General features: G+C 35.2%; 2 protein-coding genes across 2 annotated transcripts in view; both read left to right on the top strand.

The window, feature by feature from the left end:
* The window catches only part of LOC136980032 (nose resistant to fluoxetine protein 6-like), a 129,814-nt gene that overhangs the window by 22,172 nt on the left and 88,120 nt on the right, over nucleotides 1-19,522 (top strand). The window lies entirely within an intron of this gene.
* On the top strand, nucleotides 135-18,219 carry LOC136980031 (uncharacterized). The gene is made up of 8 exons (XM_067276083.1): nucleotides 135-198; nucleotides 264-402; nucleotides 4,419-4,451; nucleotides 4,514-4,685; nucleotides 4,763-4,842; nucleotides 16,387-16,506; nucleotides 18,017-18,140; nucleotides 18,202-18,219. The coding sequence occupies exons 1-8, from the start codon at nucleotides 135-137 to the stop codon at nucleotides 18,217-18,219; spliced, it is 750 nt and encodes a 249-aa protein (XP_067132184.1).

Below are 19,522 nucleotides of genomic sequence, written 5' to 3'. Positions count from 1 at the left end.
CCCGAACCAGGTAAATATGAACGTTCTGAGCGCCTTTTACCAGGGACGCTATGACACATCGGAATAAGAAACGACGAAGTAGTACGGCCCATAGGAAGATTAAGCGACCGAAAATACAGCGGAATGACGCTGACATGACCGTCGATCAATCTGAGGTATCACAAGGAAAACACACATTAAGGGCCACGCCACCACCTAGTGAACTACCTGACCCTTGGGATGAAAAACTATTCTGGCCTCCATACTCCCTCCACTACCGAAAGAACCGTTGGAACCAGAAAGCAAAAGCGAGTTAGAGGAATCCGAGCTGGAAAGCGAAATATGTGAAGCGGAAACGACTGGGGAACAAGAAATCATGCCCCCTTATGCACTTCGAAGTCGCGGCCCGGTGGAAGACCAACCGTGGGTTATGCCTAGACGTAGCCGCATACCTCAATTAATTTCTCCCGCTACGAGTTGAGCGTCCTCTCCTTAAACTTTAAGTTGACTGGAAATTATCGATAACACTATAATCACATGGTAAGCATAGAAAAAGGTTGATCGAATTCTAGTAAACAACCCTTCTATATATATACATATAGTCACTCATAACCTATCTCCCCCATTGGAGAACCATTACTCCCCAAAAGGAAGACAGACGTTAATGCTAATACCCATATTTCCCTATTTTAGGGAAGGAAGAATTTGACTCGGAAGACATGCCCTGTTCAAGCGACCATAGTCTACTCTCTAGACATCCTGTCAACTCAATCAGCATTAAATTCAAAGATAGAAGCCATAAATCAAAGAGAGACTAATTCATTTATTACTATACCTTTCATTTATTGTGATACAGTTATTACGATCTCTTCTAAACTGGGCCTTAACCATAATATATCAACCAACTCCCGGAAGGTTACGCAATGTTCGAACCTATACATCTGGTTTTTCGCTATTTAAATATTATCCAGGGTAGTCAATCGTGGTAGCCCTAACTGTCAATCTAAGCATCTTTGCAAGTCAAGAGACTAAACATCCGGGTATCGCGCTATCTAGGGACAGGCAGTCCTATATGCTATGGCAACGTCACGACTTAACTACGTGTAAGACTGCATACTTCCCTATGTGCTCATTAGACTGCCCCATACAACAAGAGCCGCAGAAAAACTGTGAATATTCACTATTTAGTAGCAAGGAAACCAAGGTCAAAGCCAAAGCAAAATTTTGCGATAATTGTTACTCTTATTGAGGGTTCCTCCATAATCCCACTATTCCAAACAATTAGCCATATATGTATCTTTTTAGCACTTCTCGTATTCATAGTTTATATCTTTCTAATTAACGATATTAAAGTTTCGTATATTCATAGGAATATCGGAAATTGTATTCGATTATTAATTTTTACCTTTAGAAGTTTTGAATATTAGCATTTAGAGAGAAATGTTTATATTTTGTTATCTAAATAATTAGCTATAATTCTCCGAGAGAGAGTAATATCCCGATCTATGTATGCGTTTACATACCTCTATCCTCTATGCCAATGAACTTTAATCCAATTACTTTCTATGCTAATACGTTTTTGAATATCAAGACAGTAACTTTTTCCAATCCCGCCAGAAAAATATAGCCTCCCATGACGCTATCACAGCTCAATCATAAATTGAAATTCCAACATTTGCCTCAATGCACTCAACAAAAATAATAATTGCATCCTACTTCGCATCGCCGGACATTACGAACTTCCATGAAACCCAGTCGCCGATTACCGAAGTAATCTGCGACCATTAAAAATCCAACTGTGTAACTTCATCCAACCGACCAACTTCTTACCAAGAACAAAGGAAATCTAACCACCACATGTTTTCTCAAAATACGAACTTCCATTTTCGCACAAAACCCGACCAATCAATCAACTGATTGACAACCGATCAACAAATTAGATCGAACATCGAATTTATCGCATTGTTTTAATATTGTTTCTTAATAAATACAATTGTAACGCGTTAACCTATACAATCTCGATACAATCTTAATATTCTACAATCTTATTACGATATTCAATACAATTCTATCAAGTCAATCTATACAATTGTAACGCATCTCAAATAACCTAGCTATACTTAATAAAAATAGCATGTATTGACAAATGAGAGAGTAATAATCCATGTACACCCCAATATAGAATTAAAGTCAAACTAGTCCCTTTTAAGACAAGTTCGATTTAGAAAAACTGATGTAATGTGAGGACCGGGTTTAACCCGGCTCAAAATCTTTTATTGTTCAAATCCCCTCGTGAGAAACGGTTGAAATTTTAAGGATGTGCAGCCTTCTGCCGTCGAAACGCACTTCCTTTCCCTCCAGATCCAAACTGAGTCACGGAGATCGAATCATCAGCGATTCACCCATTATCGCGATTGGTGATCGAAGATAACATGACCTGTAGTATATAAGGGGAGAAAAGGCTGAGAACGGGGTCACTGAAGGTCCGCATAAGATGCCTGTCCCGTTGCATCTGCCCCGAGAATCGAGGGCCGAAACCTGAAGTCATTGAAGCCCGCCGACGACGAGCCGCCCTGCCCGATCCTCCTGCTTACCTCCACAACTGGAGAACCGAGACGAATAATACTGCGATTACAACCGATATACCCTAGGAACAGGTATGAACCCTAAATTTGTAAACTCTCTCTCCTCCCCGCCGTTAAGAACTGGACGCATTAGATTTTCTGTATTTTGTTTATCCGTCTAAATAAATCGTTGTTTGTTTTTATCATGGTTCCGTTATTTCGAATATCGCCTTAACTTATCGACAAACCCACACACTTCTTCCACTCGACCTGACAAATAATTAACTGATCCCGACAAGTCGGGATATCATCAAAAATTTAGCCATCCTTGACAGTGGGGTGGGTCTTGCTGACCTGTTTGCTGAAAACAAAGAGGCATGACTCGGTCCTACCTCCCGGCGTTCCCATATATATATATATATATACTAAACATCATCTCTGTATAATTTTGCAAAAACATATTTCGGAGTAAAAACACCTGTAAAATTTTTAAATAAAATCTTCATATTTACTAAGTTTCTCTACTCTCTCTATAAAACCTTCATCGATTTTTACTGGTTAAAAACGACCTTGTTGGGAAGTTCTTATTATCAGTTATGTGGCTTTCGTATACAATATTTTTCATAATTTTTTACTTGTTGCATCTCCTGTTGACCAATGTTTTTGCTTATATAATATTATTTTAAAAATTACATTAGCTCCAGCAATATGTGAAGTAATTATCTGTTTTCTGAGATACGGCAACATAACTCATAAACGATGGAAATATGCCTACAGCAATGGCTTTACACGAGCTCACTTTCATGTGTTAGAAACTTGAACTAAACTTGAAATATTCCACGTGGCCAGCGTACCTATAGTATCCCATGTCGTGAGACATGGGATACTATAGCTGGGCGCACATGGCATCAGCGTCATGGCACATGGCGTCATCACTGGTAGTTGATCCAGCGAACAATTACCATCGTTCTGATGTTACCCTCTTGTCCACTATTCGGTCTCGGGCAATATCTTCTATAGTTTATTTGTCCTAACTTGGCAGCAACTGTAAACAAAGATTTTGTCGTATTAATCTGCCGGAGATTTTCATTGGTCAAATCACAATCGGAAGTGGCTAGACACGTGTTGACTAGTTAAGCCCCTTTCTTTGCACGTGTTAAAATAGGTCAGAGTGGTCACAACAATTTAAAAATTACCGAGCTAATACTTAGAAAACTTATTATAGCCTACTTTAATATTTTTACGTAGCCGTTTAAATTATTTCCATCGTTTAAATATAGTTTGTCAAAAATTATTAAATATATATTATTAAGACATACACAAAACATATTTATAATTGTGTAGTTTAACATACTTCAGAATTTTTATCTACACAACAATTTTATTAAATAGATATAAAACAAAACAAAACAAATTCTCCGGCAATTCTTAAAAATCATACTCGTATTTACATTCAAGTTTTCCATTTTTGTAATTCGACACAACACACAGTTTGAAATAATGGAGGTTATTGTAATGAATGGAAAACGAAACCAAGACATTATGGTGTACATGTCCGGAAAAAGTTTATTTTTAGTGATTCAGAATGTGAAAATATTCATTAAAATAACAATTTAACAAATATGAAATAATTACATTTATAATCATTGCTAAGCGACTAGTATTTCATTAATGATTTTATAAATAACGAAGAACTATTTTCTGTGGACAAATGAGATGCAACGCGGTTTCTAATTCATGGACGTGGGTTTAAGCCAATAAACAAGGGGAGGTGTGTCTTAGTTTGTTTACAGTAGCTGCCAAGTTAGGATAAATAGACTATAGTAATGATAGTTATATCCTTATAAGTTTACGTAAGCTCACTTATGATTTCAGGAATGACTACCGCGAAACTGGAGTTTTATCAATGTAAGTTTTATCTGATAAAAATTTTTGAATTAATTTATTTAGCATGCAATTTTCTATTGCAGATTAACAGTTCCAGTAGTTTGTCTTGTAGCATCAACGATTATCCTACCTCTTCTAGGTGATGGTCCTCATTGGGATGACTTGTTAAAAGATGTATATGAAATTGTAGAGAATTGGCCGGAATATGTTTTTCATTACAATAATTTCATAGCACTCAATGCTGGAAATTCCATTGTAAAAATAAAAATATATACATTATATAGCGTTTTTAAATATATAATTTATTACGTATATATTATTTACATTTACAGAGACATCAGCATTTATGGTTTTTAAGCGCTTTGTTTCAGCAAATTCTTGTAGCTATACCTTTACTCTATATAAACAACAGGTATGTTTTTTCGTTTTTATTTTTAATTTTAACCATTTCTATACTTCAGAAACTATAGAACTTTTTGAAGTGTTCATTCTGTGTTTTGAGTTTGGTTTCAAAATATTAATACATTATTTAGTTATCATCAATAAGTTTAGCATATGTTTTTATATTATTTCTGGTAAATTTATCATTAAAAAATTCGCTATTTCAAGAAAATCTATACCTTCTAATATACTGAAAGACTGTTTGTTGCTGACATGATTAATTAGGTATGAAAAGTCCTTTTTATACGAATGCACTGTAACTACTTGTGTTCTACGTTACATGACAATTTATAACTCTAACAATAGGTTTATTTGATCTTTATAGCGAAGGTTCGACGTAACTATTTATTAACGGTATTTACGATAACAGATATTTTTGCGCTTCAGTCAATTATTGGCAAAATTGGTTATACAAAAAATATTTATTACATATTGACTACATTCAATAGGTACATGTAGTTTTGCACTAGGAATAGGCTTGTTAGTGGATTTCACTAAATAAGTAACTTTTCGTTGATGACTAATTTTTTTTCTAGTTTAAAACACACAGACTCGAGTGCGCGCGCGCTGGTGTTCGTACATATTATATATGTGAGAATTCGCTAAGGTCAGATTAGTGCACGATTAACAAATAACAGACAAAAGTTTAATAAACAAAAATAGAGTAATGATGGATTAGAAAGATTTAACTATATCTAGTTCGAGACCTCTATTGATAGCTAATGCGACCGAGACAGACTTTACAATTGATTATATAATACCTGTAGTTAGCCAATGTCTTCTGTATACATCGAGTTACTTTCGGTGAGGTCTGGAAACGGCGATGGCTGGAGAAAGTGTGCTGGCTTTTCTGATTGCCGCGCCACTATATGGCAAAGTTTGTGTCTACTTTTATGGCAATTCGTTCTTCTATAATAGTTTACCCCCGAGATTGCGATGTCTGCTTTCTTTATTCTAATTTTTCTTTTATCAGTCATTCCAATTTTTGTTATATGACAAGATACACGGATGCGCCAACCCAAAGATGTTCGTCAAAACTTGGTGATAACATCTTGCAATGGGAAATCGTCAGTCGAAAAGGGAAGTTTGATTTCTTTTTTACGAGCTTTTTCGCTCGAAAGTATAGAAATTTGTCGGTTTTCACGACCAAATAATATTTCATTTTTTAAATTAATGGTCTTTTAAGGGTCGCTAGATGTAATTGGGGCCTCGGTTTTGAGGCAACTAATGCCATATATGATTGCCTGTTTTTACCAACCATTTCATATGCATCTGCTGTTTGGAGTGCTGCTGCCTCTCAATCTCATAACCATCGGCTTCTGAGGTCTGCACAACGGATTGCCTTATTACGACTTACCAGGTGCTATTCCACTGTTTCAAATGCAGCCCTTCCTGTGGTGGCTGGGAAGCTCCCCATCCTACAGTTTCTCCAATTTAATAGCAAACGTTTCTGTATCTCTAGGGGCAGGGATGTTGATATTAATGGAACCATCTTTAATGCCACCATGTTTGAATTAGACAGGCCTGTATCTACACTCCCACATCCTGCTTTAACACTTTAACTGCCATACGAGACGCCAGCGGCCGTACTAATTAGGGCCATACAGAGCCATCCGACTGCCCATCATTGCTATAACCAATGTAGTTTCACTCAATGTTAAATTATCCTGGCTTCGTAAGACGTTGTTTTACATCTTAGTGGTGGTTTCTTGCGGATGTCTATGAAGTTTGTTTGAGACTGCCGGCCGTCGTATGGCCTCAGAAGTGGTCTGACGGCCGGCTGTCGTAGTTTTTTTAATAAAAAGCTATTTTATATCTAATAGTGAATAGTTAAAAAAGGAAAAAATATTGACAACTAGTTTAATTATTCTCTTCTGTTACATATAAAGTAATTAATATTAAATATTTCATGGTGTTATAGTCTCCGGTTTCAGGCCATACGATGGCCAGTCATCTGTTGTACCCTGATATATTTTTTTTATCTTCACTCTACCGACTGTTATATAATGACCCTTTTATTTATATCATAATAAAATATTAAATATCAAATTTTCTCATTGTGGCCTGAAAAAAATGGAAAATATCATATTACAGTTAGCCTGATATAACGCAAAATATCATATTACAGGTGGCAGTTAACGTGTTAAGGAAGGGACTCTCTCCTCGCGTTACCTCTACAGAGATCGAAGCTTTTACAGATGGATCCAAATCGACGGATGGCACGGCAAGTGCCTTTGTGATCTTTCAGGCCGGCGAAGAAGTCTACAATAATTCCTTTGCTCTACACCCGGAATGCTCTGTCTTCCAAGCTGAGATTTTTGCTGTGCTGATGGCAATCAACTGGTGCAACACTAACTTTGTGAACAAACTGATAAACATCTTCACAGACAGTGCTGCGACTGTTGCTGTTTTGGAGAATAAAGATAACACTCACCCTGTTGCGAACGACATCTTTGCTGCAGCTTCTACGTCTTTTAACAAGTATGCCATCAATTGGATCAAAGGACACAGCAGCATTCCAAGTAATGAACGGGCTGACTTTCTGGCGCGAAACGTAACGCTTAATCCTGATACCCCTCCTGCCTACAATCTCATTCCTAAGTCAAGACTTAAATACCTTATCTGGGACAATGCCTTGGAGACCTGGCAGCTGGATTGGGACAAGATCCCAGAACAACACATAACAAGACGTTTTATCCCAAAGGTCAAGGAACGTATTCAAAGCAAATGGATCAAACCCACACATGATTTAGTCCAATTTTTGACTGAACACGGGCGCTTTCGTGCTTACCTGAAAAAATTTCACCATTCTAATTCTGACTGCTGTCAGCTATGTGGGGTGCGGGATGGTGTCATGCACTATTTATACAACTGTCCTATGCTGGATGACATTAGGCATCAGTGCATGCAGCATGCCAATATAAGCAATATAGACTGGCCAGTAAAGCCTGATTTTTTTCTGCAAAACAACAGCAACTTTAACTTGTTAAAGAAATTTGTGTCACTCTCCTCCATTAGATGTGGGATCCGTTGACCTGCTCTCTTGTGATCTGATTTACTCTAGCCTTGATGCCAATGCTTTTACATGCCTTGCACTGCTATTACAGCATTTAGACTTTGATGTACAGTAATTTTATTTTAGTTATAGTGCACTTTTATTTTTAATCATTTATTTAATTTTTATTCTTTTTTATTTTAATTCATTTATGTTATTTATTTTATTTTATTTTCCTTTTCTCTGCCATTTTATTGTATCTCTTGTATGACTAACGGCATGTATCTACTATGTACTTTCTGTATTTCTGCTTGGCTGTGCTCAGCGGTGCCAGAGAATAAAGATTATTTATTTGACTGTTTAGACGTGCACATCGACGAGCTATCTTCACCTTTGGACATCGCCAAGTGTGACAATTCGCTACTACTGCAATTAAATATTATCAACACGTTTTACTGGACTTTTTACAATGTCTTGTATAGTTTTAAATAATAATTTAAGTTTAATTTAATTAGTTTTAAGCTATCTTTTCACTCTGAGCGATTGTGCTTTTGCTTGGTTGTCCAGAGTTGTTGGAACCGAGTTCTCCTTTTCATTCTGCCCCTTCAGCAGTGGGCTGGGTTAGGCAGTAACAACTTAAAAATTGGGAACTTATTTTGTTTACTGGTTTACTTCTTAATTAAACATGGACACAACAAGTCTTGAACCTCGGGTCAACTTGACCCATTTAGAAGATGAGACAGAGGAACCAAGCCAATCTCCAAATCCAGCTATTGACTGTAATAATACAAAGGAAACAGGACAAGCTTTAAATCAGACTGTCGATAGTAATGACAAAAAGGAAAGAGAACATACCCTAATAACAGAGGCAAATAGCATGTTGGGTTCTATAATGGAAATGTGTCCAGAACACACCAGCACAAATGTCAAACAGAAGGAAAGGAAAAAAATCAGGGAATATGCAGCGAAAATGTATGGCTACCTCCATGAGCTGTATGCCATTATAAAAGAAACAAGGAAGCAAATGGAGAATACAAATAATATCAGATTTCAACAAGGAACAGAACAACCCTATCAACAGATCACATACAGCAAAATTTTAAAAAGAAATATTAAACCAAGCACAACAACTAAGAACATACAAAAATCTTTGGATCAGAAATTAAATCAGGAGGGAACAGGGGGTTCTCATGCGGTGCTGATATACCCAAAGGAACCAGGTGAAGGAGAAGAGCAAACAAACATGGTAAAGGTGACAGAAGTACTAAAGAAAAAAATTGAACCGCATAGGCTAAGGGTTAAGATCAAAACAGTTAAAGAAGTGAAAAACAATGGAATTTGTATCAGAGTAGGAGATAGGGAGCAGGGTATAACCCTTGAAAATGCTATTAAAGAACTCCCAGAATTAGAAAATAAAATTACATGTAAACGATCTGAGGGCAAAAGACCCAGGATAATACTGCTGAATGTGCCTCAATCTATCCAAGAGGAAGATATAACAACATATATTTATAGACAAAACGACATATGGGGAGAATTAAAGGAAGAAGTCATTTAAAAATGAGTGTAAGATCAGCACGGTTCTGAGTAGGGGGAAGCATACAGAAAACTGTAGGCACGTTGTCCTATCTGTGTCGCCTCACATACGTAACACCTTTATTAAAGAGAAACATATCCCGATCAATTCGGCCACAATCAAAGTTGATGACTATATTCCAATACTAAGGTGTTACCGCTGTTGTGGAATTGGACATATGGCCAAAAGCTGCGAAAAAGAACAATACTGCTCCCACTGTGGAAAAAACCATAAATATGTAGACTGTGACAGACTTAATGAGCCGCCTTGCTGTGTTAATTGTCACAGAAACAACAAAGATCTTCCTAACAGTAAAAAACAGCCGACAAACCATGGGGCATTACACCCTAATTGCCCAATCACAAAAAAACTAAAAGAAGCCGCAATCAAGAGAACCGATTATGGATTGTAACAGCACAATGACAAATACTCGGCCATCAAACTCAACACAGCAATCTCAAATGATTAACCATACTTTAAAGATACTACAGATCAACACTCAGAGGAGCAAGGCGGCATGCTCCCAACTGATACAAACTGCCAACGAGAAAAATATTGACCTAATCACTATTCAGGAACCTTACCAGATTAATAATAACATCGTAAGATTTGGAAGGTGGAAGGTGATCTCAGGTAATAACAACTCAAGACCCAAAAGCGGCATAATCTGCTGCAATCCCCATCTTGACATTGCCAAAATTACCCAATTATGCACAGATAGGCTAACAACCATGATTCTCCAACTTGCCGAACCTCTCATAATTATTAGTGCATACTTTTCACCGGACGACAACGACGAAAACTGTGTTAGAGAACTGTCCAATGTACTAAGGAAAATCAGAAATAAAAAAATAATGATTTTGGGAGATCTAAATGGGAAATCTCCAGTTTGGTACCACGAGAAAGAAGACAAAAGAGGCAAAATGATCACTGACATGATGGATGAATTTAGTTTAATTTCTACCAACATGACGACACATCCGACGTTCCACACCCCTTTTGCAAGGGGATGGACAGACGTCTGCCTGGTTACCGACAATTTTTCCCACGAAATAGACAACTGCGAGACCCTCCTCATACCATCAGCAAGCGACCATCGTTATATTTTAACTCAACTAAAGCTCAACAACCCCACAAATAATAGTATGAAGTGCTCTTTTCAAATTAAACAGACAAACTGGACTCTTTTCAGACAAGAATTCGCAAAAAATTGGCAAAAATACGACTTTCCACCCATAAACAATCATGAAGAAATAGACAAGTATGCAAAGTTTTTTACAGACGCCTTGATAACAGCAGGAGAGAGGGCCCTTCGTTACAAACAAGTACCACCGAGGAAAACTCAATGGTGGGATGATTCCCTGAACAATAAAAGAAGAGAGGTGAACAAGTTAAGAAAGAAGCACGCAAGGGCAAAAAATACCAATGAGGAAAATATACATAAAACCAACTATAAAAATAGTCTAAAACAATATAAAAAACTCATCAACAGGACACGTACGGAATCCTGGAAAAAGTTCTGTACAGATTCCAACAGGAACGGGCCATGGGACATACCTTATAACTTGGTAATTAAGAAACAGAAAAAACCTTTCATTCCGGACGTTTCAAACCCAAATCAGAGTTCAGAAGTAAACATCGACATCGAAAACAGCATTAATCAAATTTTAAAATACCTCTTTCCCGAGGACAGTCAAGACTTTGATACTATAAAACAAAAGAGCATCAGGGAAAACCTCCAAAAATCATATAATAACAAAAACGACAAAATTTTCACTTTCCGGGAAGTAGAAAGAGCGATTAAATCAATGGCGAATAAGAAGACACCAGGGATAGACAGGATAACGGCAGAAATGCTCAAGGAAGCATTTAAGGAGATACCCATTGCCTTTGTTCATATCCTAAATAAATGTCTGACTACTGGATACTTTCCAAATGACTGGAAAATCGCTGATATAAAATTAATACCTAAAATTGACAACCCGGTAAGACCGGAACACTACAGACCTATTAGCTTACTGCCGACAATGGGTAAACTACTTGACGGTCTTATGATGGATCGGATTAATTGGCACCTCCATAATACTAATCAATTAAACAACAACCAGTTCGGTTTCAGACCTGGTAAATCGACAATTGAGGCAGCATTAAGAGCAAAAAATGTTATTCATAAGGGCTGGAAGGATAATAAGCATATTTTATTAGTAAAAATTGATTTCCATAAAGCGTTCGACCACATATGGTGGCCGAGCATTCTAAATAGACTACATGAGACCAACTGCCCAGCAAATATTTTTCATTTGGTAAGAGACTACCTGGACAACAGATTTATTAAGTATAAAGCAAACAACTTTACCATCACCAGACACACTAATAGGGGCTGTCCCCAGGGTTCGCGAAGCGGCCCAGGGCTCTGGAATCTGGTATGTGACAAACTATTAAACCTCATGGAAAATAACCAAGATACTATCACACAAGCTTTTGCAGACGATCTTTTGTTGATGGTGACACATCAAAACGTCGATAAATTAGAAGCAATCGCTAATAATCAACTAGAAAAAATTTCCCAATGGAGTCATGAAAATAAACTTCCAATTAATCATGAGAAAACAATCGGGATGGTGTGTACCCGAAAAAACAAACGTACCAGGCTAAAACGACCACCGAGAATTTTTATTAACAAAAATAAGATAAAGATGGAGCAGGATGTTAATTACTTGGGTATAGTTTTTGACGACAAACTAAATTGGCATACTCATATCCGTAATTTATGCAGGCATATGGAACAAAAAGCAAATGCGTTCAATTGGATTACGGCAAAGACTTGGGGCCTTAATTATGCCAATGCTAAATTTATTTACGAAGCAGCTGTAGAACCTGCAATGCTTTATGCAGTACAGGTATGGAAGGAAGCACTTGATAACGTGCACATGAAAAGGAAATTAACATCTATCCAGAGAAAGTTTACAATAAAAATATGTAAAGCATACAACACCGCCCCCACCAACGCTCTATTAATCATGGCAGACCTTTTACCGATTCATCTCAAAGCAAAATATTTAATGTGGAGCTGGCACCTAACAACAGCAGGAGATCAAATTGGTCATAACATCCCAGAAGAAGACGAAATCTATACGGAAATAAGTAAGAATAGCACCATAATAAATGTAAACGAAGAAAATTACGGTATTGATAGAAAACTAAAGAAAAACGAATACTTCAAACACCCAGCAGAAGAACTAAACTATAACATCCACTGGGAAGAGAAAAATGGCATGGAAATTAAAGCAGCATAGAAGTTATATACAGACGGATCAAAAAACGAACAAGGAACTGGAGCAGGTTTTACTGTAATAAACTCAAAAAATAGAACAACCTACCAGCACTACTACAGGCTAGCATCACACTGTAACAACTTTCAAGCAGAGTTATTTGCTATATTAAAAGCTATACAGCACATCAACAATAACATCGACAGATTTAAAGGAAGTATATGCATATTAACCGACAGTAGAACATCGCTTCATAGTTTAAACAACAGGTGCCGTCCAACCACCTTATCAAAAAAACTTCTGGCAGCTGCTAAGGAACTGGGCTCTAAAAGAAAAATCACATTTGCTTATATACGAGGCCATACTGGAAATGTTGGTAATGAAACGGCCGATAAATTGGCTAAGTTAGGAACCAACGCTAACATTAAGCCCTCCTTCACTGACATACCTCAGGCTACACTCAATAAACACCTGCTTCGAATTATTAATAATATTTGGCAGAGGGAATGGGAGACAGCTGAAACAGGAAGAAACTGCTTTCAATTTATTCCCTCCGTCACCATTAGAAAACAAGCCAAGCATTATAGGCCAAATAAACTAACCACCCAGGTAATTTTAGGCCATGGGAACTTCCAGGCCTATCTACATAGATTTAAAATAAAGGAGGATAACAGGTGCGACTGTAATAACAGCGACATTGGAGATGCAAAGCACTTCGCCTTTATTTGTTCTAAGTACAACAATGAACGCTCAGAGTTACTGCATAAACATCTTTTAAAAAACCCAAGCTGGCCACCGACACCAAGTAACATTTTTATTAATAAAGAAATATGGAATATTTTCGAAAATTTTATTAGCAAGACTAATGCCCTTAAAGAGAACTTTAATAACAAAGAAGATGAGCAAAACTCAGAAGAAGAAAGCAACACAGAAGAATGTTCATCGGAAGATGAGTCTTTCTGAAAAGGGACTACCATGTAACCCCTTTTTTTTCTTTTTTCATTGCCCCACTCTTTTTTGGAGGAAACACTTTTATGCTTTTTTATTTTATGAGGGGCAGCATACTTATGTATCTTCTGTCTTGTTAAAGCGGCCAGATGTCTGCAATGTATATATTGTATATAGTTTTTTTATGATTTTTTATAATTTTTGTAATTTCTGTAGTTATTATAATTTCTGTAATTTTTAATAATTTTTGTACTTTTTATGGTTTTGTAATTTTTATAAGTATTATTATTTGTATAATTTTTACAATTTTTGTAATCCTTATATTTTTTATCCTTTGTAATCATTTTTTGTATTCAATTTATATTTCTGTATGTATGTTTATTTCAATAAATACCGACGCAGGCGCTCTCTGGTCCCATGTCTTTACTTCAAACTTTCCTTTCATACTTTATTTCACACTTCTTACCTCATGCTATCTCTTCCTTCCATTTCCTACAAGGCATAAGTCTGAAGCAAAAACAGACAGCCCTCTTAACTCTTTAGTAAAATGTAAAATGTCTTTAAGGACAGACACTGAAACATTGATGGCCACTAATTTCGTTTTTGTGCCAGTGGTCGCGTTTGTAGGAACTTGGATCCGAAATAGGGGTGATACGAGAGGCAGCACGAATTAAGGAAGTGCACCAAACACAATTTTAACAATAAGAAATATTCGTTTATTAAGTTATTTACAAGTAATCGAAACATATGCGGTTATGCACACTTTCTTTTTCCGACTTAATTTATATGTAATATAGTTTTTTTTAATATAAAAGACATGCGTTAAAAGACTTTTCTTATCCTAGAAGATAAGTCCAGCATTTCTCGGGGAAAAAGTAACAATAGCGAAGATTAAGATTATTATGTTATAGCCAACCTTACCCGTTTTCACAGAATGCAAGAATTAGGTCCCCCTGTTTCCAGAGACTAATTAGAGAATTTTTAGATGGGTCTAAAAATATGTTCGATTTCCTGCAAAAACGCATGAAACAGCATCTGCGCCTATAAATCTTGTACGTCGCTTTCTCTTAACACTTCCATTGTTAACACTCTCATTTTTAACACTTTTATCGTTAACACTTCCATTCTTAACACTATCAACCCACATATCTCCCAGCTGTTATCTGCGACTTCGTTCACGCGGATTTTGCAAGCAAACCCTATTTACATTCAATATTTCAACAACCATAGTAATTGTTATATAACACCTACCGCTGAGAATTGCTGAGAATAAAACCAACTGTTTTTAACTTGATAAATTTCTTGGAACGTTTACAATCGTTCTATAATCGAACATATATGCAATAACAAATTCGAATTTAAAATGGTTCGAACATTTGGTTAAAAAATCGAAATATCAAAAACTATTTATATCAATGTCTGAAATGTTATCAATTTAATACCCCTAAGTGCTCAATGAAGACTAACCTAATTTAAAAGAAAAAATCGCATCTAATATAGTATAGTAGAAGCCGTTCTTCAGGTTAGGACTTAACGCTCTCCCTCTCCCCCCGCGGGGGGAATTTCGAAAAATCCCTTCTTAGTGTGCGTTTTCATGCCGTACCCTAACTATGCATCAAATTTCACCTGTAGGTTCTGGAAATTTCTGGAAAAAACAAGAAAAATCTCATTGAAGCGTCACACATTTAACAAGTCAACCAATTTCAACCCTCATATCTCCCACACCCTTACAGCTATCGAGACGCATCTACCATAGTGCACGATGGGAGACTTAGGGCTACTACAGCACGCAAACTCCATTCATGTTTGATGTGTAGTTTTGGCTGCAGAGTGAGATATATACACACACACGTCCATATATATATATATATATATATATATATATATATATAGACATAGATATAGACAATAAAATAATTTTATTATATTTTCTCATAAAACGATTGCATTACATTCCGCGATTGTCAGTGGACAATCGAAAAATCAAAAAAGGAAGGTTGTCTGTTAAACTTATTTTGGCATTAATGCTTTTATTGTTTTTTAAATATTTTGCGTGCAAAATTCCTTGGATATTATTTTTCTAAAAGTATGGAAATAAGGTAGATTGATACAAAAACTATTTATCGTACATGTACTGTATATGAGCTTCAAAAAAATTAATATATTTTTATGAAACGATGAGATCAGCCAATTAATTGTATCGTGTACAATATTTTACACTCCTAAGGAAAATACTGTAGATCTACGGTAAAATAAATTTCGTTTTCTCACAGTTAAACTTCGCCGCTAATTGTTGTTGTGATAAACCATTTTGACTTTCTCTGATAACTTTAACACGATCTCCTGATGATAGCACTTTGCACTTCTTTCGTTTTTCAACAATTTCGAACAAACTGAAATGAATTTTCTTTCTTGCTAGACTAATTTATTAGCACCTACACCTAATTTTCAGGTTGGGAGAAGTGCCCGAAGTGGGTTCGAACAAAAGTTTATGCCAGATATATTCACGCAAAAAACCGCATATTACAGTTGTTGTAAGTTGTTTCGGACGAAAAATCGATGCCCGCGGTCGCGTTACACAGGTGGTCGTTAAATAAAAGTTACTTATACAAAGACTATATAAAAACTATTCCGTGCCAGAAGTTTTTGCCCGTTTTGACAGGTGCCCGTCGAATACAGGTGGTCGCCTAAACAGTTTTCACTGTATATATTTTTTATTTTTAGATGGCCGAAGTACGGAAAAATCATCACAGTGATGTTAATTATGGCGGGAGTTGTATCACACATTATTAATACAAATGTATACAAAGATCACGCAATGTTTGGATATTCTACTGATCTTAGGTAAGTACTTTAATTTTATATAAATTTTTATACTGGACATCGCACTATAAAGTCAAAAATCAGATATTTCTTTTTTAGACAAAAACGAAAAATATTAAAATTTTATTATTACATAGATATAAACGATATAAACATTTTTCATTAAGACACTATTACTAATACTGACAAAAATCGATACATTTCATTCTAATACGTTTTAAATATCTACGAATTTATTAACATATTAATTGTTATATCGACAAGATTAAAGAATGATGTATGGATGTCAGAACAACGGAAAGACGTTTATCGGAGTAACCTACTCCTATTCAACCTTCTACAAAGAAATACTTATTAATCCGGACGCAACAGACTCTGGTATGGTAAACAAACAAAAAATTAATAAACTTACACAAAATTATAATAAAATTCATCACTATGGTAATGAAATAGTTATAAACAAAAAAAGAAGATCCGAATCTTACTTCATGGGACATTTGTGGTAGGCCGTTAAGAGTGCTGTTTGTAGAAGAGTGATAATTTCGCACTTGTACCTCTACAAAGAGATTATATCATTGTATTTAAAAAGCATCATAAATTTCGAATTGCAGACTTGACAATAACACATTGCTCATTGTCTTTAGATTTTAAATTATGAGAATGGGGTTCACGCTGAAAATTATCTGGTGAATCGTTAAGATTCCCATATTGTGTAATTGTAGATTAGAAATGAAATAGATTTTACTCGATGCTTCAAATTCGGCAGTGACAAAATCTAATACAAAATTTTATACAAAAATATTTTCTGCGTGGACTGAAATCTCCTGATACCAGTTATATGATATTTGGACATCTCTGTAAATAGCGTTGAATAGGAGTACATAGTTTACCATAATGAAATATTTTGGAGTTGTTATTACTTTTGTTTATATTATTAGTAATGCATTATGAAGCGTTCGAACGTCTGATAGCATGATGTAACGGAATAATGTAAATTATCACAAAATGTGCAAAATGGAGAAATCTTTCTCTAAATTATAAGATAAAAATTCGCTTACATAATAAGGAAAACTGATTTTTTAATAATATTTTTCTGCCTGTGAATATGACGATGTCTTTTTAACAGGCCAATCATAGGTTTTGAAGGTTCACAGTGGGGCAGCCAACTGGAATACGTACAGCCTAGATACACATATTCCAGTTCATTCATTTAAGCGACCAATCTCCGAAAATTCTTGAGTTTTCGACCCGTAAAGAGGAAATCTAGCATAAGATTTGAGTACGGTTTTCCTTCTTTATTTTTTTTTTTTTATTTGATTGGATCTAAAATAGATCAATTGTTCTAGACAAAAATATGTTCTAGACATAATATTCAAAATATAAATTGTTTGTATTTTAATATGTTCTTTGAATTCATAAATTTTTAAATATTTTTTGTTTTTTAAAATAAGTAATTGGCATATTTATTTTAATTCTGTTTGTAATGCTACTATATTAATATTATTATATTGTTTTTTTTCATTATTTTCAGAAAATTATTAAATTATTATAATCATAATTACTCGAAACCTTATTATACACACCTCAGCTCATTTTTTACTGGATTTTTATTTGGATGCTTTCTGTTGGAAAAAAAAGAAATTAAATATTCTCGTGTAAGTATCAATATTTTTAAAGAAATGCGTATAATTTTATAAATTTCATTGAATATAACAGCCGAATGTTTGTAATTAATTAAGTTAAGTTAGAAAATTGTTTGTACATTACATCAAAGTCGTAACACTAACACCGACACAGACGACTATTCGCGTCTTTTAAGCACATTAGGCAACCAAAACTGCGGTGTTCAATTACAACTATAAAGTTTATGCCATAGATGTAAAGACGTAGATTTTGAATAACCCATTTATTGCCTATATATTTTTTTTGTGTCATCGGATAATTTCACTCGCTTTTAATAAGCGTTCGGCTGATGTAGCATACGGAATGCTCTCTTCTGTCATCATCTTCTTGAAATACAGTAGGCCATATTTCTACATCGCACGTATCTGTGTGTATATTACACGTTCTTCCTTGGTCAAAATAACTTAAAACTGGTGAGTTACATAGAATCGTACAAAACTTTGCTGTTCGTTATCTCTTCAGATGAACTTTTGATTAGTTCTAAGTAAACAGTCTAGTGGTGTGACAATAGTCGAAAAGTTCCCTATAAATCGTCTAAAACAGTGTTTCTAAAATTTTTCTTATTATGACCCATCAAAGCATGTTTGAAATTTTAATGACCCCTTTGTGACGAAAAACATGGCGTCTTTGAAAAATAAAAATAAAAAGAAAGGACAGTTCAAGTACAGAGAAGAAAATCATCAAAAATTGCTAAATAATAATTATAACAATAAGAATAATAATATAATAAAGCGACATGAAAAAGCAAAAAATAAGGTTTCAAAATTTATATATAAAACTAAAGTGCATAATTTTTATAGTTAACAAATTCGGAAAAATTTATGGCAGCTTCAAAATAAAAAATGCTCATAATCAATACTATTTAAATTTATTATTACGTAAGTAAATACGTATGTCATGTTACATGTACAGTACAACTCTGAAGAAAATAACGTGCAAATTAGTGCGATTCTTGTGCTTGATGTGTGCTGCAAAAAGTTTTTATGTGAGGTAATAATTTGCTCAATTTTAGTCTTAAATCTCCACGGTTTGTGATATCCAGACAATTTTTTTAATAACAAGTCCCGCATTCAACTAATTATGACGATGGGAATGACAACAGAAATTCTCTTGCTAAACTTGTCATTGTTGGGTATTTTGTTTTTGTCTCGACACAGCCACGCCATTGTATTTTCTTTTGTATTTTAAAACATTTATCATTTTGCAATTCTAACAGTGTTTTTTTTTATACTGCATAGCCAAATCATTTATCCAACATCGGTTGAGTTATCCATGGTGGAAAAGTAGTTTCTTTTAATTTTAAAAGACCACATTCCTTGCCCATCATATCAGTAGCACTATTTTCAGCACACGA

Source organism: Centruroides vittatus, unplaced genomic scaffold, assembly GCF_030686945.1.
Source record: "Centruroides vittatus isolate TY-2023 unplaced genomic scaffold, ASM3068694v2 contig_659, whole genome shotgun sequence".
Lineage (NCBI taxonomy): Eukaryota > Metazoa > Arthropoda > Arachnida > Scorpiones > Buthidae > Centruroides > Centruroides vittatus.
Note: the sequence above shows the minus strand (reverse complement) of the source record. Positions and strands in the feature narration are given on the sequence as shown.

Coding starts and splice junctions, on each gene's coding strand:
- LOC136980031 (XM_067276083.1), top strand. CDS start 135: ATGACCGTCGATCAATCTGAGGTATCACAAGGAAAACACACATTAAGG. Junction 403..4,418: donor GGCCCGGTGGAAGACCAACC/GTGGGTTATGCC, acceptor TTATGATTTCAG/GAATGACTACCGCGAAACTG. Junction 4,452..4,513: donor GAAACTGGAGTTTTATCAAT/GTAAGTTTTATC, acceptor TTTCTATTGCAG/ATTAACAGTTCCAGTAGTTT.